Here is an 18,504-nt window from a genome sequence, read left to right on the forward strand (position 1 = left end):
AATGAGCCACATAATTCCAGTCAAAAGAATTACACAAAGAACAGAGATTCACTGGAGTTTGAGATCATTGGTTTTTCAGAAGTGTGACTTTGTAAAGTTTTATACAAGTTACTGCTGATTGTGTGACTACACAGCTACAAGAACATGCTTATTTTGTATCTTCTATTCCACACCATTACCATATTTCCAATGCATATCATAGGATCGTATCTCATATTGGATGGAACCCTGGGTAAATTTTATTTCAGAGCAAAAATAAAGTCAAATTTTCTTAAACTACATATTTATTTTATAGATTGGGGCAAGCGACACGAAGCTGGAATGAGCTCATTTCTGGTGTTGATTTCTGAGAAATATGAACCGATAGACTAGGGTTTAACTTCTGCAGACGTCTTTTTATCCGTTTTGCTTCTCTCTCTCTTACGAGCCTTGCTTGCCGTTTTTCTGGAGTCTCATTCGCCCTTTTCAATCTCATAGCTTCTCTCTCACGTTGTAACCTTCTTGCCCTCTGGTCTTCCGACTCCTGCATTCTCTGAAGACGCTTGGCTTCACGATCTCTCAGCCTCCTCATCTCCCTTTCATCTGCTGATTCATTAGCACGTTTAAGTCTTTTTGCAGTCCGTTCACGTTCTAGTCTTTGCAAACGAACATGCAGAGGCTCATTCTGTCTCCGGGCCATCCACTTATGGACTGAAGTCTCTTCAGCCTCAAGAAGATTTCTGTAAGCAACACATGTTTCACAAACAAACAGCATCCCCGCAGCTACCACGGAATTCCAGAATGGTCCTGCTTCTTCAGGTATAGAAGTTCTCTCCGTGTTATCACTGATATCAGATTGTCCCTCTGGCAACTTCACACTGTAAATTCAACATCCCAAGCAAACATCAGGGAGAACGTATGACTCTTTTGTATTTAAAAAAGGAAATTCCCATGCTTATATAACAATAAATTTATGACTAAATAAAAACCGAAAGAACTGCGGATGCTGTAAATCAGGAACAAGAACAAAGTTGTTGGAAAAGCTCAGCAGGTCTGACAGCATTTATGAAGGAGAAAACAGAGTTAATGTTTTGGGTCCGGTGACCCTTCCTCAGAACTGTTCTGAGGAAGGGTCACCGGACCCGAAACACTAACTCTGTTTTCTCCTTCATAAATGCTGCCAGACCCCGCTGAGCTTTTCCAGCAACTTTGTTTCTGTTGTTGCTGAATAAATTTATGACAATGTCCAGAAATAGAACTTTTAAAGTACAATAAGTGAGAGAAAAGGAAAAGTTAATATTCTGTACAAAATAGATTGAATTCAACATCAAATATTTATAAAGATGGTAAGCTTAAAACACTTCCGAACAGTAGAAAAGCAAAACAATTGCACTCAATATCGTATCACTCACACTACTTCTTCAACAAAATCTAACCCACTGTGATTGTATGGTGTTCCAATGATAATTTGGATGTAGATGTAGTCATCCCAAAACCCACAAAACTATATCGCAGCATAATTCATCATCATCAAAATATTGCATAATTAATACTCTTTTTAAGATTCTTTGCATCTCCAAGGGATCAAATTTAAAAGACAGATTTATTTTTCTCTAACCTTCCTGTGCACTGCAAGAGTGAGTGTTTGAAAAGTCTTCCATTCACCTACAGGTGTTTTGGGGCAGTCTAACATCACAAAAGGCATGACAAATACGTTTCTCTTTCCCTCATGACTAAGCACAACTTTAAAACTTCAATATTTTTAAAATCGCCAACAAATTCAGAAACCTTAAAAGAAAGTTTTTTTTTATTCACTGAAGGGAACATGGGTGTCACTGGCTAGGGCCAGCATTCATTGCCCGTCTCCAACTGTTCTGGAATGGGTGGTAATGAGCTGCTTCTTGAATCCATGTACACTGCGGGGGGCAAACTACTCAGTGCTATTAGCAAGGGAGTTCTCTGGCCAGCATACTTAATTTGCTATCATTAATATTTAATTGTGGCTACAATCAGATGAGACATGATACAGCAGGCTTAAAGGACTGAATGATCTACTCCTGCTGCTAATCTGTACGTTCATAGTGGTCAGCACAGATAATCACTTCTTAAAAAATATATATAAATGCAGCAAATTCTAGCCCAAAGCTCGATCGTTTAGTTCCTAAAAAGTAACAAACATGCAGCTTTTCTTTTATTGTGAAACCTGGATCATAGCATTGTTGCTCCTTTCTCTTTTACATTGACTAGCATTCATCATAGGTTACCGACCTTTGCACATGGTCCTTTGCTGCAAGTGGCTGCCCACACACTGCACAGTGATATGGTTTCTTGCTAGAATGGATCAACACGTGCTTATCCAGTGAACTCCTACAGCTTAATGTACTCCCACAAATACTGCAAATGAGCCCTTTGGTATCTCTGATGTCTGTACGGTGCTAGAATGATTAAAACGTGAGTTCACAAATACAGTCTTGTATCAACTACTAGCAGTCAAGTTACACATTTTAAAGCTTTTAGAACAATTTATACATTGATCTAAAGAAGTAAAATTGGAACAAAAATAGAAAAATATTGAAAAAAAAAGGCACTTGAAGTTAGACAGCATCTGTGGAGAGAAAAGACAGAAATCAAAATTGAACCCCTTCAGCGAACTGGAAAAGATTACAGATGAACTTTTTTTTTGGAAAAGAAACTATAGAACAAAGGAAAGGTGAAAAACAACACATGGATTAAATTTGGTATCAGTTAATCAGCCAGGCCAACTCTCAATTCAAGATTAATTTTAACTGAAAATGTGTTCAAATGCAAATCAGGGCAGGACTTATACACTTAATGGTAAGGTCCTGGGGAATATTGCTGAACAAAGAGACCTTGGAGTGCAGGTTCATAGTGCCTTGAAAGTAGAGTCACAGGTAGATGTGATAGTGAAGACGACGTTTGGTATGCTTGCCTTTATTGGTCAGTGCAAGGAGTATAGGAGTTTTGAGGTCATGGTATGGTTGTACCAGCCATATGACGTAATATGTACCAACTATGGTGTTGGATGGGCCATTATTGGAATACCACATGCAATTCTGCAATCCTATAGGAAGGATATTGTTAAACTTGAAAAGGGTTCAGAAAAGATTAACAAGAATGTTGCCAGGGTTGGAGGGTTTGAGCTATACAGAGAGGCTGAATAGGCTGGGGCTATTTGCCCTGGAGTGTCACGGGCTGAGGGGTGACCTTATAGAGCTTTACAAAATCATGAAGGGCAAAAATGGGGTAAATTGACAAGGTCTTTTCCCTGGGGTGGGGGAGTGCAAAACTAGAGGGCACAGGTTTAAGATGAGAGGGGAAAGATTTCAATGGGACCTAGGGGGCAACTTTTTCCATGCAGAGGGTGGTGTGTGTATGGAATGACCTGTCAGAGGAAGTGGTGGAGGCTGGTACAATTACAACATTTAAAAGGCATCGGGATGGGTATATGAATAGGAAGGATTGAGGAATATGGGCCAAATGCTGGCAAATGGGACTAGATTTATCTAGGATATCTGGGCAGCATGGACAAGTTGGATCGAAGGGTCTGTTTCTGTGCTGTATATTTCTATGACTCTATATGTTGATATTTGTATTGTAACACAGTTGATTTGCACAAAACAAATAAGATTTTTAGTTCTGGCTATCCTTATTTCTCAAAACATGGCTAATCTAATTAGAAAGAGCAAATGAGAACTTTCCTTGAATATTTCAAACACGCTCAACTTTACAAACAATATTATATAACCACGATTTGAAAATGTCTCAGTGGCTTATTAAGATTCATCTGGTAACTTTGCAAATGCATTTCTACATGAACGGTGCTAAATTTCTGACAATTCTACCACAGTTCAAAATTAATTGTTCATGCAGTCATTTAAAATAACATTAAAGTGCTCAGTAGGAATGATTATCAAATAGCATTTGACATCGAACCACTTAAAAAGAGACAGGAGGACAGGGTGATGATAAGCTTGGTCAAAGAAATAGGTTTTAAGGATTACCTCTCTCGCCTCTAAGACAGCAAAGTTTGGGAATTCCTGAGCTTAGAGTCTAACCAGCTGAAGCATGCCTGCCAATGGCAGAGTGATGAGAATGGGAATTCACGAGATCAGAACAGGGAGATGTGCAGGGATTTCAGAAGTTTCTGGTGCTTGAGGAGATAGCAACAGGGAGGGGCATGGTCATGGAGAGATTTGAAAATAAGGATGAGAATTTTAAACAAAAATAAAAGAGCAAAAATCAAGGTGTTGCCAGGAGCTAATGAGGACAGTGCACACAAGGATTATTTGAACAGAGCTTGCTGTGAATTCAAGGTAAAGTCACCATCATGGGTTGATCTCTCATTAGAGAGAGAACTGGTGGTGGTTTAACCCAAGGATCTTCACACTTCAGGCAAGGTGACAGGTTGCTGTTGACGTCACTTTGTATCGCAAACAGAGCTAACCGATCCCAATGAGGATTGGTGACCTAGCTAATGAAGGGTGCAAGATTTAAGGCAGCCAACAGGATTTGTAATTATTTGTAATTACAATTACAATAATTTGTAATAATTTATTATTATTTGTAATTAGAATAATTTGTAATTCTAGAGAAGGTTGTTCTCAAATTATGGCATACCTATCCCTGGGGTTAGAGGAGATGTTTCCAGGGCAATACATAGAGGTTGTCTAATGATGGATCTGACATCTAGAAGTAAACAAGTCGTTTATTCTGTGAGAAAGTTGAAATTTAAAAACTTAACTGTAATGTGGACAACGAAAGAAACATGACAAAACTCTTCTAGAAGCTTTCCAGTGGATGTTTGCCCTGCATGATTTGTTTATTCCCAAATGCAAGGATATGAATTTTAGCATGAAACAGACTGGACAGTTTGTTCTAGGGGGACAGATTGCTGTGACATTCTCTCATCAGCAAAACCTCAGCTCATTTTATGGTTTCCTACAGTGGGTCACAATTGTTTATCTCTTCCAAATTATTTGGAGCCAGTCAGGTCATTAGGGGCAATGCACCAGAGTAATTGATAATTTTAGCTGGCTTTTCACCTGGAGAAGAGAGACACACGTCTAATCTCCAGTTTCTCCGAGAGTGCAAAACTCATGAGGATTTGCAAGCTCTATTTGCACAGAGAATCAATTACTCCAGGCTACTGTGTTCAAATGGCAAATCATCATCAGGCTGGCTCCTTCAGGGAAAAGGAGCGAATGGTCTATCCCTCTGGTCATTCTTTATACCTCAAGGGCAGCCTGATTCAAACAGGATCCTGCATCTGAAGGGCACAGAAATAATCAGGAGGACCCTAAGAGGTTAAGTGTTATGTAAAGTGAGACACTTTGCTGAAAATTTGTGTAAAGAGGAAACTCAGACTTTTAGAGACTTTTTCAGAAAGAAACTATCAAAAATCAATACATCATTTAACACACCAAACTATTTAACTTGTGTTGTGTAAACATGCATGATGTTATTATAATTGTTTCATGAACAAAGTTCAATAGATTTGTGTGCACCTACGACACAGCAGCTGAATATCAAATTCAAATTAAACGTCTACAATCATATAGCATCTTTAACACGAAAACAAACATTCCAGGGAAAAGAATGTCAGCCGTGGAAGGGGATTAATACAGGATGACCAAAGATGAATTTTGAGATTACTTTTAACTGAGAGGTTGGTGCACATGCAGGAGAAGTTAGGGAAACAGTGCAGCCAATGTAAACAAATACACCTATCAATTCAAACAATGTTTTGTGTAACTGATGGAAACTAGTACTAATTAAGCCAATGTTTAAGTTGTATCTGCAATTTATAGATTGTACAAGGCTTTGCCATCAGAAGGGTTAAATATTGAACTGGTATGCTGGCAGAAATGCACACAAAGGTGGTATATCCGGTTTATCCACATAATGCACCCTTAGATTTCGGAAACTTCAGTTGAAGAAGAATGAAGTGGAACTGTTTTCTTTTTTAAAATCACGAGGAGTCTGGCCAGAGCGTACAAGGTTCCCATAAAAGGATTGAGAATCAGAGGGCACACTCTTAACATCTTGTGCAAAAAGAAACTCGAGGTGAGAGAATACTTTTTCTGGTGAGTCATTACAGTCTGGGACACACCACTTGGAGGCAGATTCAATTGAGGCATTCAAAAGGACATTAGATGATTATTTAAACAGAAAGTCTGTGCATACTTCTAGGGAAAAGGTAGGTGAGTAGCACTAATCAAAATGTTCAGACAGCCAGTGAACACACCATGGGCTGAACGGCCTCATGCACAGTAACAATTCTGAGCTAAAGTGAGCTTTGGGAACCTTTGGTTTAAACGTAACAAAGGGACACAGATGAATGTCCCAACTGTCAGTGAGCTTGGACAATGGTGGATATGGGCAGCATTATGGACATTGTAGCAAGCATGTTGATGGATAAGATATGGACCCAGTATATGAGATCAAGGTCAAATAGGATGCCAAGGCTGTAAAATAGTCGAGTTCACCCTCAGATTTGGTCAAGAAGAATGGAATCAATGCTTATGGAATTAACTGCCCTGGTAATTTTGAAAAGACTGTTAATGTCAACTAAATATATAGTGTAGCCCTAAATAAATCAGTGGTCCCAGGTTTCTTGTGGTTTACACTAAATTAACCTACATCAGCCAGTTCAGCAATGAAAGCAATATAGTTGGTTTCAGTCTTCTGGAGCAGGCAAGAGAGACATGCCAGAAATTCCTGTTCTGGATCTTCAACTGGTTATCTTCGGAGGAAGCATACATGAACAAAATTCAGCTAACAGACAACAGCTCCCTGTAGCTGACTAATCTATGGTTTTCAATTAAAAATGATTATTTAATTCAGGTATGCAAAAGCTGCCTCTGCCCACAGAACCGTATAACCAAGAATCAATTATGTCTTGAGAGATAACAGATAAAAATGTGTTAAAGTTATGAAGTAAAATCCCAGTGAACCAGTAATGTTCCAAATGTCTTAAATACATGCTCTACATCTATTTCTGAAGTAAAATACACGTCTTAACTTTCCCTTTTAGACTTTGTAGAGGACATAGCATTTACCTGAATATTTACAGAGTGTGAAAAATTGCTGCTCATCTGTTGTCCCTTCATATCACTTTCAGTTTCATTTTTATTTTTGGTTGTCATCAAACCACTGGTGGGTAAAAGATGATCTTCTGATTCTTTACAGAGCAAGTTGTCTTCTGAATATTGTGTTGATCTACCACAATTACCTTTAGAAGAAAAAAAGCAAACACAGAAATCAGAAACCAATATTAATCTCAGGCAATATTAAGATACAGAAAAATATTCATTTTTACTAATTTTTAATATTTGAAAATGTCAATCCAGCAGGAGAATAAAAATATGAAAGCATAGACTAAGTTCCCTGTCTTTCCTTTCTCTGTAGCTGACATCTGGAACCTGAACTAGCCATTCTTTGAGAGAGAGGCTACAGACTGTATACACACCCTGGAGCAGGGATTATTAGTCAAGAACGAACATAAGAAAACCATTTACTTTCCTCCCTCACCCCAAAATACTGGGACCAATTCTAATACCTCAACTGTTACCACTGAGCAACTTTCACTGATTAGGGATCAAATCAAATCTAGGCCTTGGAGTTTATATAACTTGGTTTCACATTGTGTGACATTTTGCCAGATCAGTTATTATGAGATGTTTTTATGATTAAAATGTCATGATTCTTGTGCAAACACACTCTCTAATCTCCATCCCTCATTGCTCCTCCGAATTAACAAAGGTAATCTCTTCCAGCACTTCAGATGATATGCTATAGTTCCTCAAATGCCTCCTGGATCTCTCCTTCGTCCACAACTGATAATAAACCTTGACCTTAATTGATGAATGTTAGCAATCGAAACTTTTCAAAATAATTAGAATGCATACAACATACCCAACATAGATTTGGATAAGCTTAGTTAACAAAGGAGAAATAAACTTCCATTTATTGAGCGCTATTTACATCCTTATGACATCCCAAAATGCTTCACAGTCAATTAATTTTATTTAGAAAAGTGTAGTGACTGTTATATCAAAAACAGTCAATTTGTGCTTAATAGTCCCTTGAAGTATGGAGGAAGAACACAAACCATGGTGACTGAATGCTACCAAATAGCTGCACGATTGTGTATCGTTTTACTGTGTCAGTCTCAGTATGCATTGCATTTGTGGTAGATATTTCCATTTGGATGTTCAGAAAATACTAAGTAACTTACGGAATAACAAACAAAGAACTGCGAATGCTGGAAATCAGAAACAAGAACAGAAATTGCTAGAAAAACTCAGCAGATCTGGCGGCAACTGTGGAGAGAAATCAAAGTGAATGTTTTAGGTTTTGAAGGAGGATTACTGGACCCAAACATTAGCTCTGATTTCTCTCCATAGATGCTGTCAGGCCTGCTGAGATTTCCCAGCAATTTCTGTTTGTTTCTAAGTAACTCAAGGTTTAATCTTCATTCAGCATGGCAAATTATCTCCAAATATCCAAATCCTGAAACCACAGGAGATGGGTGAGATACTAAACAAGTATTTTGCATCCGTATGTCCTGTGGAGGAGGATATGAAAGCTAGATAAATTAGGGAAATAAATAGTGATACCTTGAGAAGTGTCCATATTACAGAGGTGGTGGTGCTGGATGTCTTAAAACACATAAGAGTGGATAAATCCCAAGGATCTGATCAGGTGTTTCCCAGATCTTTGTGGGAAACTAAAGAAGAGATTGCTGTGCCCCTTGCGGAGATATTTGTATCATGGATAGTCACAGGTGAGGTGGCAGAAGACCTGGAGGTTGGCTAACGTGGTGCCATTATTAGTAGTAAGGAAAAGCCAGGGAACTGTAGACCAGTGAGCCTGATGTCAGTGGTGGGTAAGTTGTTGGAGGGGATTTCTTGAAGGACAGGATTTACATGCATTTGGCAAGGACTGATTAGGGATAGTTAACATGGCTTCCTGTGTGGGAAATCATGTCTCACTAACTTGATTCAATTTTTTGAAGAGGTGACAAAGATTGATGAGGGTAGAGTGGTAGATGTTGTCTATCTGGACTTCAGCAAAGTGTTTGACAAGGTTCCACATGAAATCCAGAGGGTGTTAGCCAATTGGATACAAGATTGGCTTGAAGGTAGGAGACAGAGGGTTGTTTTTTGGACTGGAGGCCTATGACCAGTGAGGTGCCGCAGAGATCAGTGCTGGTCCACTGCTTTTCATCAGTTATGTAAATGATTTGGAGATGAATTAGGAGGTATGGTTAGTAAGTTTGCAGATGACAACAAAATCAGTGGTGTGGTGGACAGTGAAGAACGTTATCTCACAGTACAACAGGACCTTGATCAGATGGGCCAAGGAGTGCCAGATGGAGTTTAATTTAGATAAACGGGAGGTTTTGCATTTTGGAAAGGCAAACCAGGACAGGACTTATACAGTTAATGGTAGGGTTTCCCTGGGGAGTGCTTCCGAACAAACAGACCTCGAGTACAGGTGCATAGTCCCTTGGAAATGGAGTCACAAGTAGACAGGATGTTGAAGGTGGTGTTTGGCACGCTTGCCTTCATTGATCAGTGCATTGATAATAGGAGTTGGGATGTTGTGTTGCTGCTGTAGAGGACATTAATGAGACCACTTTTAGAATACTGCGAATACTGTTGGAAGCTGAGGGGTGACCTTTTTAGGGGTTTATAAAATCACAAGGCCCATGGATAGGGTGAATAGCCGTGGTCTATTTCCCCAGGGTAAAGGTGTCCAAAACTAGAGGGCATAGGTTTAAAGTGAGAGGGGGAAATTTAAAAGGGACCTGAGGGGCACCTTTTATACAGAGAGGATGGTGCACTTATGTAATGAACTGCCAGAAGCAGTGGTGGAGGCGGGTACAATTATAACATTTAAAAGGCATCTGGTTGGGTTTCTGAATAGGAAGGGTTTAGAGAGATATTGGTCAAATGCTGGCAAATGGGACTAGGTCAGATTGGGAATGTATGGTCAGCGCCGACGAGTTGGACCAAAGGGTTTGTTTCCATGCTGTATGACTATGACTGCCTGTGCAATGACAGCCAGCAAACCAAAAATCCCCCACTTTGAAAAATCTGCACTCAAACATGAAACCCAAATTACTTCAATCCTTAAATTCATTCAGGCAAACAATACTAAATTACCTTAAATGGAACAATGTAGTGTGACTTAATAAAGCAACAAAGTGGTTCAAAGCTCTTCAATTAAATAAAAACCATGGGCAAAAGAATTTTTGAAGAGGAATTGCTAAGATATTCTCCCCTTCAAATTGACATGGCCTAGTTTTTTTATTTTCTCTCACAAGATCACATTTTTAGGTAGCATGAAGAGTTCATTCAGTATGTTACCATGTTCCTACACTACAATTGTGTGCAATAGGTTGGAAGGAACTCGGAACTATAAGGAAAAAAATACACTTGGGTATATGATTGTGTGTAAAAGTATATATATCAAAAACATATTTATTTCAAAGTTAACAAAATACAGATAGAAAGGCAAAATGTACAAGTCAAATTAGTCAGTCAATGTTCTCAAAATACCTCGAAGTGGATACCTGTTGTGTCTATTTACCTCAGAGCCCTATAGGCCATTATTCCTCCACTTTAATAAACTCACCAATTATGTTAACAAAGTTCTTCACTTGGTTTCCATGGTTACTATTGGACTCTGACATGTCACCTTCATATTTATCTGTGCACACACTCTCCTCCATCCCTAAAGAATGTTGCACTGTACAAACAATAATTCTTAATTTTTGAATCTTTTGAAGAAAATATCCACTGTTGCATTTTGATGGTGCGTTCTAAACTGTTGAGTTACGTTGTTAGACAATAGTCATCTCAAGTATAAAAGTTCGAAACCCCAAAAGGATCACAAAATGGCTGTTCTGTACTGATCCTTCATTTTCAAAGCACCACCTTTGGTAGAAAACAGAAAAATGGTTAAATACTTAAGTTTTTCTTACCAATGAAGCATCAATACTTTAATAATATTTTTACAAAGAAAAATATTTCAGTTGCAAAATTATCCACAGAAGAGATGCAAATGATAAACTGAAAAATGTTAGCTAGGCAAAAATTTCCTTCCCCTTTGTTTGAATTATGATGAAAATTAATGTAACACTACATACAGTGGATCTTTGGTGACCAATATTCAGAGCTGTCAAAAACCAGAAAAATGCTAGATGCAAGGTTTTGGTGATGGACTGGACATTTGAGGCATTAATTTAGTTAATAAGATGAATCACTCCCTTCAGCTGTAAAGAAATGGAAAGATGGAAGTAAGCTGACCACCTTCAGTAAGATGCATATCCTTTAACTCAGAAAAGCGAGTTTGGATTGGCTGGTACAAAAACAAAGGAGAGGTGGTGGTTCAATCCCCAACAAATGCACAACCAAGATATTTTTATATCAGAAGGGGTGTGATACTTCAGCTGTTGATGCCACTCTCCAATACAAAAGAATCTAACTTTATGGCATTAACATGAGAGAGCAACATTTTTCTGGGTGCTATAAGCTGCTGGCAGTTAATGCAACTTCTCTACATAAATTTTAAGCCTGCAGCCAATTCTACTGCAAGCGTCGTTACAAACGACAATTATTGTTCCATGGTGTTTACAGTTGTGAAAGTTGGATGTATGTAAAAAGGCAATCTCCCTTCACCAATTAGCCTCAAAGTAAAAACAAGATCAGAAAGTAAATAAAAGAAACGTTTACAGAAGTCATATTTCTTTTCAACTTGTATTTTCTAAAGACTTTAACTTCAAAGTTATCTTTCTTGGGCAGTATTGATGCCATGACAATAGCCACTGGCTGGCAAGGTACAAAGGAATAATCAGCTTTCAGATTATTAGAAGCAAGCAGGTGAATCTCAGGCAAGGATATGACTGCATTCATCTGGGACAGACCAGCACTCCTCCATGCATAAAATCAGTCATTCAGTTGTCTAACCTTAGATTAGTCCCTCCGTTCCAGAGGTGTGTAAAAACATCTCTGAACAGGTTGATTAAAAAAATAGATTACTTAAAAGAATTGTCACTTGACTACATGTAGTAACAAAAGAACTTGTAAAATTACAGCACATTCCTAAAGGGAAAAGGGCTTACAAACAAGAAAATGAATAAAAGTACTGTATTTAAAATGCAGAACCATCCTGAAAAATGGATTAAAAGCAGTTTAAAGATTGTTTAAAATTCAAGTAACTGCCAGTCTCAGTTTGTCTTGCAGTAAATTACAATTTCCAATTGTGTGAACAGTAGGACATCAGCTATATTTAAAACGCAATATACTTTTAAGTCTAATTATTGGTTATTATTCACTGCATTGTGCATAGGGTAGCCATAGATTCAGATGCTTATAGCACAGAAGGAGGCCACTCGGTCCATTGTGTCAATGTCAGTTAACAAAAGTCTGACAACACTAATCAACTCACCTCTTACCTTAAAAGGTCCCCCTCTAAATGGAAGAAAAAAAACCTTACTATCTATCTTATCTATGCCTCTCAATCTTATATACCTTTATCTGGTCCCCATTAGCCCATGGCAGCATCCTTATTAATCCCTCTGCACCCTCTCTAGGGCAATCACGTCCATCTTATAATGGTGACCACAGCTACACACAATACTCTAGTCGTGGTCAAAATAGCAGTTCCAGCACAATCTCTTTGCTCATTTATTTAAGTTCCAGCTAATAAAGGCAAATATCCCATATGACTTCTTAATAACTTTATCTACCTGCCCTACTATCTTCAGAGATCTGAGAATGTGTACACCAACAGCCCTAGGGTTTTTAAGAATTTTCCAATTTCTTACATTCGTCGTGTAATGCCTTGCCTCATTAGCCCTCCCTAAGTGCACTACCTTACATTTTCCAGGTTAAATTCCATTTGCCACCGCTCTGCCCACCTGACCAGTCTACTGACATCTTCAATATTTACCACCCTGAGTTTTTTGCCATGTGCGAACTTCATCATACCCCTACACTTAAGTCAAAATTATTAATGTACACCACAAACAACTAGAGCCCCAGCACCAAAGCCTGCAGAATCCCACAGGAATCAGACTTGCCATTAAAAAAAAAATCCTTCTGCCATCACCCTCTGCTTCCTGCCCTCAGCCAATTTTGGATTCCATACATCACTTTGCCTTGGTTCCCATAGGCTCTTACTTTCTTGAATAGTCTACCAACAGGGACTTTATCAAAAGGCTTGCTCAAGTCCATGAAGGATACATCAAATGAGTTACCCTCATCAGCACTTCTGATTACTTCAGATAGTTCAACCCAACTGATGGCAGATTCTCAACACCACATTATTAAGCACTATATTTCATGTACAAATTAGAATTTATTCGTGAAGCTGACTAATAACATATATACAACTTTAAACCAAAAGTAAAAAGCTGTTCCCAGTTACATTATAAATGGGGAGGAAATACAAAACTAGAGTTCTTTCATGGAATTTCTCCTCTGAGAGATACTGACTTCAAAACAAAACTTTTTCCAAAGGATGCAAATGTTTACTTAAATTACTGAAATTTTAATAGTATTTATTTCAAAATAAATCATTACACTTTAATGGAAACCAAAGAATCAGCACTTCTTGCTGCAGCGTACAGTATTACATATCAGAAAAGTAGAGATTTTTCATAAACCATTTCCATGTGTGTCCCCTACCCAGGCAAGATGTGTACTTGTCCTCTGACCTTGGAGATGTCATCAATCTGTATCAATGTTGCTGTCTGCATCTATCTCACAGTATAGCTGAAGAATCACACCAGAGGCCACAGCGGAAGGGATTTGGTTCATCATCAAAAAGCACCGTTGAACAAGCTATCTAGTAGTGAAGCCTATCTATATACATTGCATTCACTTTAACAATACAATATTTATCTATTACAATAATCACGGGAAACTTCAACATGTGTACTGGGTGTACTGTGAAAATCAGGTCGGTTGTGGATCACAAGAAAAGAAATTCATGGAATGTCAATGAGATGATTTTTCGGAGCAGCTTGTGGTACAGCCTACTAGGGAACTGGCAATGCTGGATTTAGTGATGTGTAATGAGGTAGATTTGATTAGGGAACTTAAGGTGAAGGAATCTCTAGTGGGCAGTAGTGTTAATAGAATTTACCCTGCAGTCTGAGAGGAAGAAGAATGAATCAAACGTAACAGTATTACAATTGAGTAAAGGTAATTACAAAGATACGAGTGAGGAGCCAACCAGAGTTTGGAAAGGACACCTAGCAGGGAAGTTGGTTTTGCAGCAATGGCAGAAGTTTCTGGGGGTAATTTGGGAGCCACAGCAGACATTCATCCCAAGGAAGAAGAAATATACTAAGGTGAGGACAAAGCAACCATGGCTGAAGGAAGTCAGAGACAGCATAAAAAAGAGAAAACATTCAATGTGAAGATTAGTGGGAAGGTAGTGGATAGGGAAGCCTTTAAAAAAAAAACAGCAGAAGATAACTTAAAAAAGCATTGGGGGTAGGTGGGGTGGGGGAAGATGATGAAATATAAGGATAAGCATGCTACTGGTACAAAAGAGCGCAACAGTGTTTTTTACATATATAGAAAGGCCACAGTGGATATTGGACCACCGGAAAATGAGGCTGGAGAAATCATAATGGGGAGCAAAAAAATTGCAGAGGAACTGAATGGATACCTTGCATCAGTTTTCACAGTGGAAGGCATCAGCAATATACCAGAATGTCAAGAGAATCAGGGAGGAGAGGTGAGTGTGTAGTGGAAGCTGGGAAAGCTGAAAAATGTGAAGGCGGATAAATCACCTGAACCTGATAGCCAACATCCCAGACTTCTGAAGGAGGTAGCTGAGGACGTTGTAGAGGCATTAATGGTGATCTTACAGGAATCATGGAGAGTCCCAGAGGACTGGAAAGTGGCCAGTGTAACACCTCTGCTTAAGAAGGGAGGGTGGTGGAAGCAGAAATGAAAATCAATTTCAAAAGAGAAATTGTGAGGACACTAAAGGGAATACAAGGTTCACAGCAGTGGAATGGGATTTATTAGACTGGTGTAGAGACAGCCAGCATGGACTTGATGGGCAGAATGGACTTTCTCGTTAAACTGCTTTATAAGGAAATAAAGCTTTAGTATCATCCTTTAGACGAGGCCAGTTCACATTAAAACCTGTTAATTTTTGTTAAATTATAGTCATTATCAAATTCCTACCAAATCACAATAAAACTTCACTGATGTTGAGCAATCAATAGAACAAAAGAATTGTCAAGTTAATGAACTGCTAACATTAAGACAGAGAATATGGGTACCTCATTATAATTTTAAACTCATTACTCTTCGTAATATACTTCATGCTGAGTTTTCCAAGTTATTACTAGGGTGTACCCCTTCTGTTATTATGACTATTACAGCTGAGTTCACACATGCACCTCCACATCTCGTAACTGCAGAAGGTGTTCCACAAAATGCACATCAGAGTAAATCTACAATCAGGATTTGCTCACTAAATCACTCTGTCTGATATTGCATTGTTTGCAGGGATGACATCTGTACAAACAATCAATACTTTAGAGGTGATGGACTCAATTAAACATCATAAAATTTCAGTAACAAGAGCTACTAACAAGAATTGATTCCTCTTTCCTCAGGGACCATTCCCTCTGGGACACTCTGGTCCACTCTTCCTTCACTCCCTCACAGCTCCATGGCACTCTCCCCTGCAACCGGTGAAGGTGTAGCACCTGCCTATTTATCTTCTCCCTCCTCAGTATCCAAGAACCCAAACATACCTTCGAGGTGAAGCAGCACTTTACCTGCACTTCTCACAATCTAGCCTACTGCACTCGTTGCTCACAATATGGCCTTCTCTGCATTGGGGAAATAAAACATAGACTGGGTGACCGCTTTGCAGAACACTTGCATTCTGCCTGCAAAAATGACCCTGAGCTTCCAGTTGCCTGCCACTTTGACACACCATCCTGCTCCCTGGCCAACATCTATCTCAGGCTTGCTGTAGAGGAAGAACAACAATTCATGTTTCCACTTGGGGACCGTGCAGCCCTCCGAACTCAATATCAAGTTCAATAATTTTAGAGCCTGAACTCTCCCATGTCCTAGCCCCCAACCCCAAACACCAAACACCAGGCCTTGTTATCATGTAGTCTGCCATTACACACCTATTGTTAGCCACTAACAGTCTCCATTAACAGCTATTCACTCTCCTAGCCAGATTGTTATCCACTCCTTTTTCTGTCCAACTGCTCTTCTCTCTCTTTGAGCTTTATCATCACCTATCATTTACTCCTTACTCCCTCCCACCACCCTATCTTCTGCATATTTTCCTAGCTACCATCAGTTCTGAGGAAATGACCCGAAACAATAACTCTGACTTCTCTTCACTGATGCTGCCAGACCTGCTGAGCTTCTCCAGAAATTGCTTTTGTTTCTGATTTACAGCATCTGCAGTTCTTTTGGTTTTGATTCCTAATATTGGGTCTTCAAACCTTTGGCTTTTCTAAACAAAGAATTGTGAAAACAACAACAAAATTGCAGTGGATTAAGTCTGTCTAAACTAACTCTTGCTTGCTTTATTCTGATTCTACGTACCTTCTGTTCTTGTCTTCCACCTGCCTCTGTCGCTCCTTACCTATTTGGTCATATGTCAATGAGTCTTTAATATCTCCGTTTGCAAAGAAGAATGTAGCACAAAATTGGTTTTGATTTAGTTTTTAAAAACACGAACACGTAATGCAACAGCGTTGTACACAATGTCGTGGAAATTCAAAATTTAGAGAAAGTAACATTAAAACTATGCAAACGTTTCAAATATGACTGCGCCATTTCAATACACATTTCTAAAAATACTCAAATAGAAGTGCAGTATGTTTATTTTTTTTAATCAGGAATATCATTCTCAACATTTGTCGGTTGCTGAAAACTCTGATCAGCAGTGTTTATTAAAAGCTAGAAAACACAAGTTTTACCATAGTTGATTAAGGTGGTATCTCGCACTCTCTATATCTCCCACTTTAATTCACTGTTTTGATTATTCTTCCCTTTAGCTCCCTCCCTCACTGCCTGGCATTACACTTTAACACCTAGGCCGTTACCGTGCCATCTGCCTCTTGCAGAGCGCCGCCCACACGGCAACGAGTGGCTGCTTACATCTGCCCTGGACCAGTAACACCGAGCAAACCCTGCCATTCCCCGTTTGGTTGCTCCTCCGGTTAAGGTTTAGGAAGGGTCAGGCTTCACTTCTCAGTCGCACTACACCCACCGTTTCCTCTCGGATGTACTCACACGGTAAGTCGGTAGTAGGTGATCGGACCGTCACCTCATTAACCGGTCTCTCCCGGAAGGGTGCGAGGGGCAAGATGGCGCTACCACGTGACCAATCTCCTGGTGACGTCCTCGCTAGGCAACGCGCCATAGCAACCGCCCGCCATCCGGACCTCAGTATCCTTCCCTTTTCCAAAAGGACACCCCGCCATCATCCCCATCAACGCAACCCCCTTCAACGACAGGACACTGCTTTCCCCTCCCTCACCCCCCCTCCCACCGGGCACTCCTTCCCCCCCAACCTTACACCCCTCCCATAGGGCACTCCTTCCCCCCTCACGCCCACGACAGGAGACGCCATTCCACCCCCCCCACCCCACCCCCTACCATCACCTTTACCTTCCCGCCACCACAGGAGATACTGCCTATCGCCCCTTCGGAATATTCCACAGAAGCATCAGATTTCACGCAAAATATGTAATCTGGCGGTAAAGAAGGCAAATGGTAAGTTGGCCTTCATTGCGAGAGGATCTGAGTACAGGAGGAGGGATGTGTTGTTGCAGTTATACAGGGGCTTGGTGAGACCACACCTAGAATATCGTGTGCAGTTTTGGTCTCCTTTTGTGAGGAAGGATGCTCTTGCTCTCGGGGGAGTGCAGCGAAGGTTTACCAGGCTGATTCCAGGGATGGCGGGACTGACGTGAGAGGAGAGATTGACTAGGTTGGGATTGTTTTTGTTGGAGTGCAGACGAATGAGGGAATTCTCATACTTATAAAATTCTAACAGGGTTATTCAGGGTAGATGCAAGGAGGATGTTCCCAATGGTTGGTGTGTCCAGAACCAGGAGTCACAGTCTGAGGATTGGGGGTAGACCAAGTAGGACGGAGATGAGGAGTATTTCTTCAGCCAAACAGTGGTGAGCCTGTGGAATTCATTACCACGGGAAATAGTTGATGCCAAAACATTGAATGTATTCAGTAGGTGGCTAGATATATGAATGGGATCAAAGGTTTTTTCAGGAGAAAGCGGGATTAGGCTATTGAGTTGGACAATTAGCCATGATCGTGATGAATGGTGGCGTAGGCTCGAAGAGCTGAATGGCCTCCTCCTGCTCTTATCTTCTATGTTTCTGTCTCCACATTCTCATCCAACATACTGAGTTTCTCCAGCACTTACAGAAGTTGCTGGAAGCTCAGCAGGTCTGGCAGCATCTGTGAAGAA

The 18,504-nt window shown here is 39.9% G+C and overlaps 1 protein-coding gene across 5 annotated transcripts; it reads right to left on the reverse strand.

Moving 5' to 3' along the window:
- Positions 1–266: 266 nt before the first annotated feature.
- On the reverse strand, positions 267–17,395 carry LOC109919495 (zinc finger protein 821-like). 5 transcript variants are annotated; one of them, XM_048605841.1, is made up of 5 exons: positions 17,306–17,395; positions 10,642–10,943; positions 7,059–7,231; positions 2,248–2,414; positions 267–857 (listed from the first exon to the last, which is right to left on the reverse strand). In XM_048605841.1, the coding sequence occupies exons 2-5, from the start codon at positions 10,736–10,738 to the stop codon at positions 290–292; spliced, it is 1,005 nt and encodes a 334-aa protein (XP_048461798.1). In that variant the 5' UTR covers positions 10,739–10,943; positions 17,306–17,395; the 3' UTR covers positions 267–289. The 5 variants fall into 5 exon arrangements, 4 of the variants coding, with proteins under 4 accessions (XP_048461798.1, XP_020375104.1, XP_048461799.1 ...); XM_020519515.2 differs by having other exon boundaries at positions 17,281–17,383; XM_048605842.1 differs by lacking the exon at positions 17,306–17,395 and adding an exon at positions 17,114–17,263.
- Between the last annotated feature and the right edge of the window lie 1,109 nt (positions 17,396–18,504).

This window comes from Rhincodon typus, chromosome 15, assembly GCF_021869965.1.
Source record: "Rhincodon typus isolate 14 chromosome 15, sRhiTyp1.1, whole genome shotgun sequence".
NCBI classification, from domain to species: Eukaryota; Metazoa; Chordata; class Chondrichthyes; order Orectolobiformes; family Rhincodontidae; genus Rhincodon; species Rhincodon typus.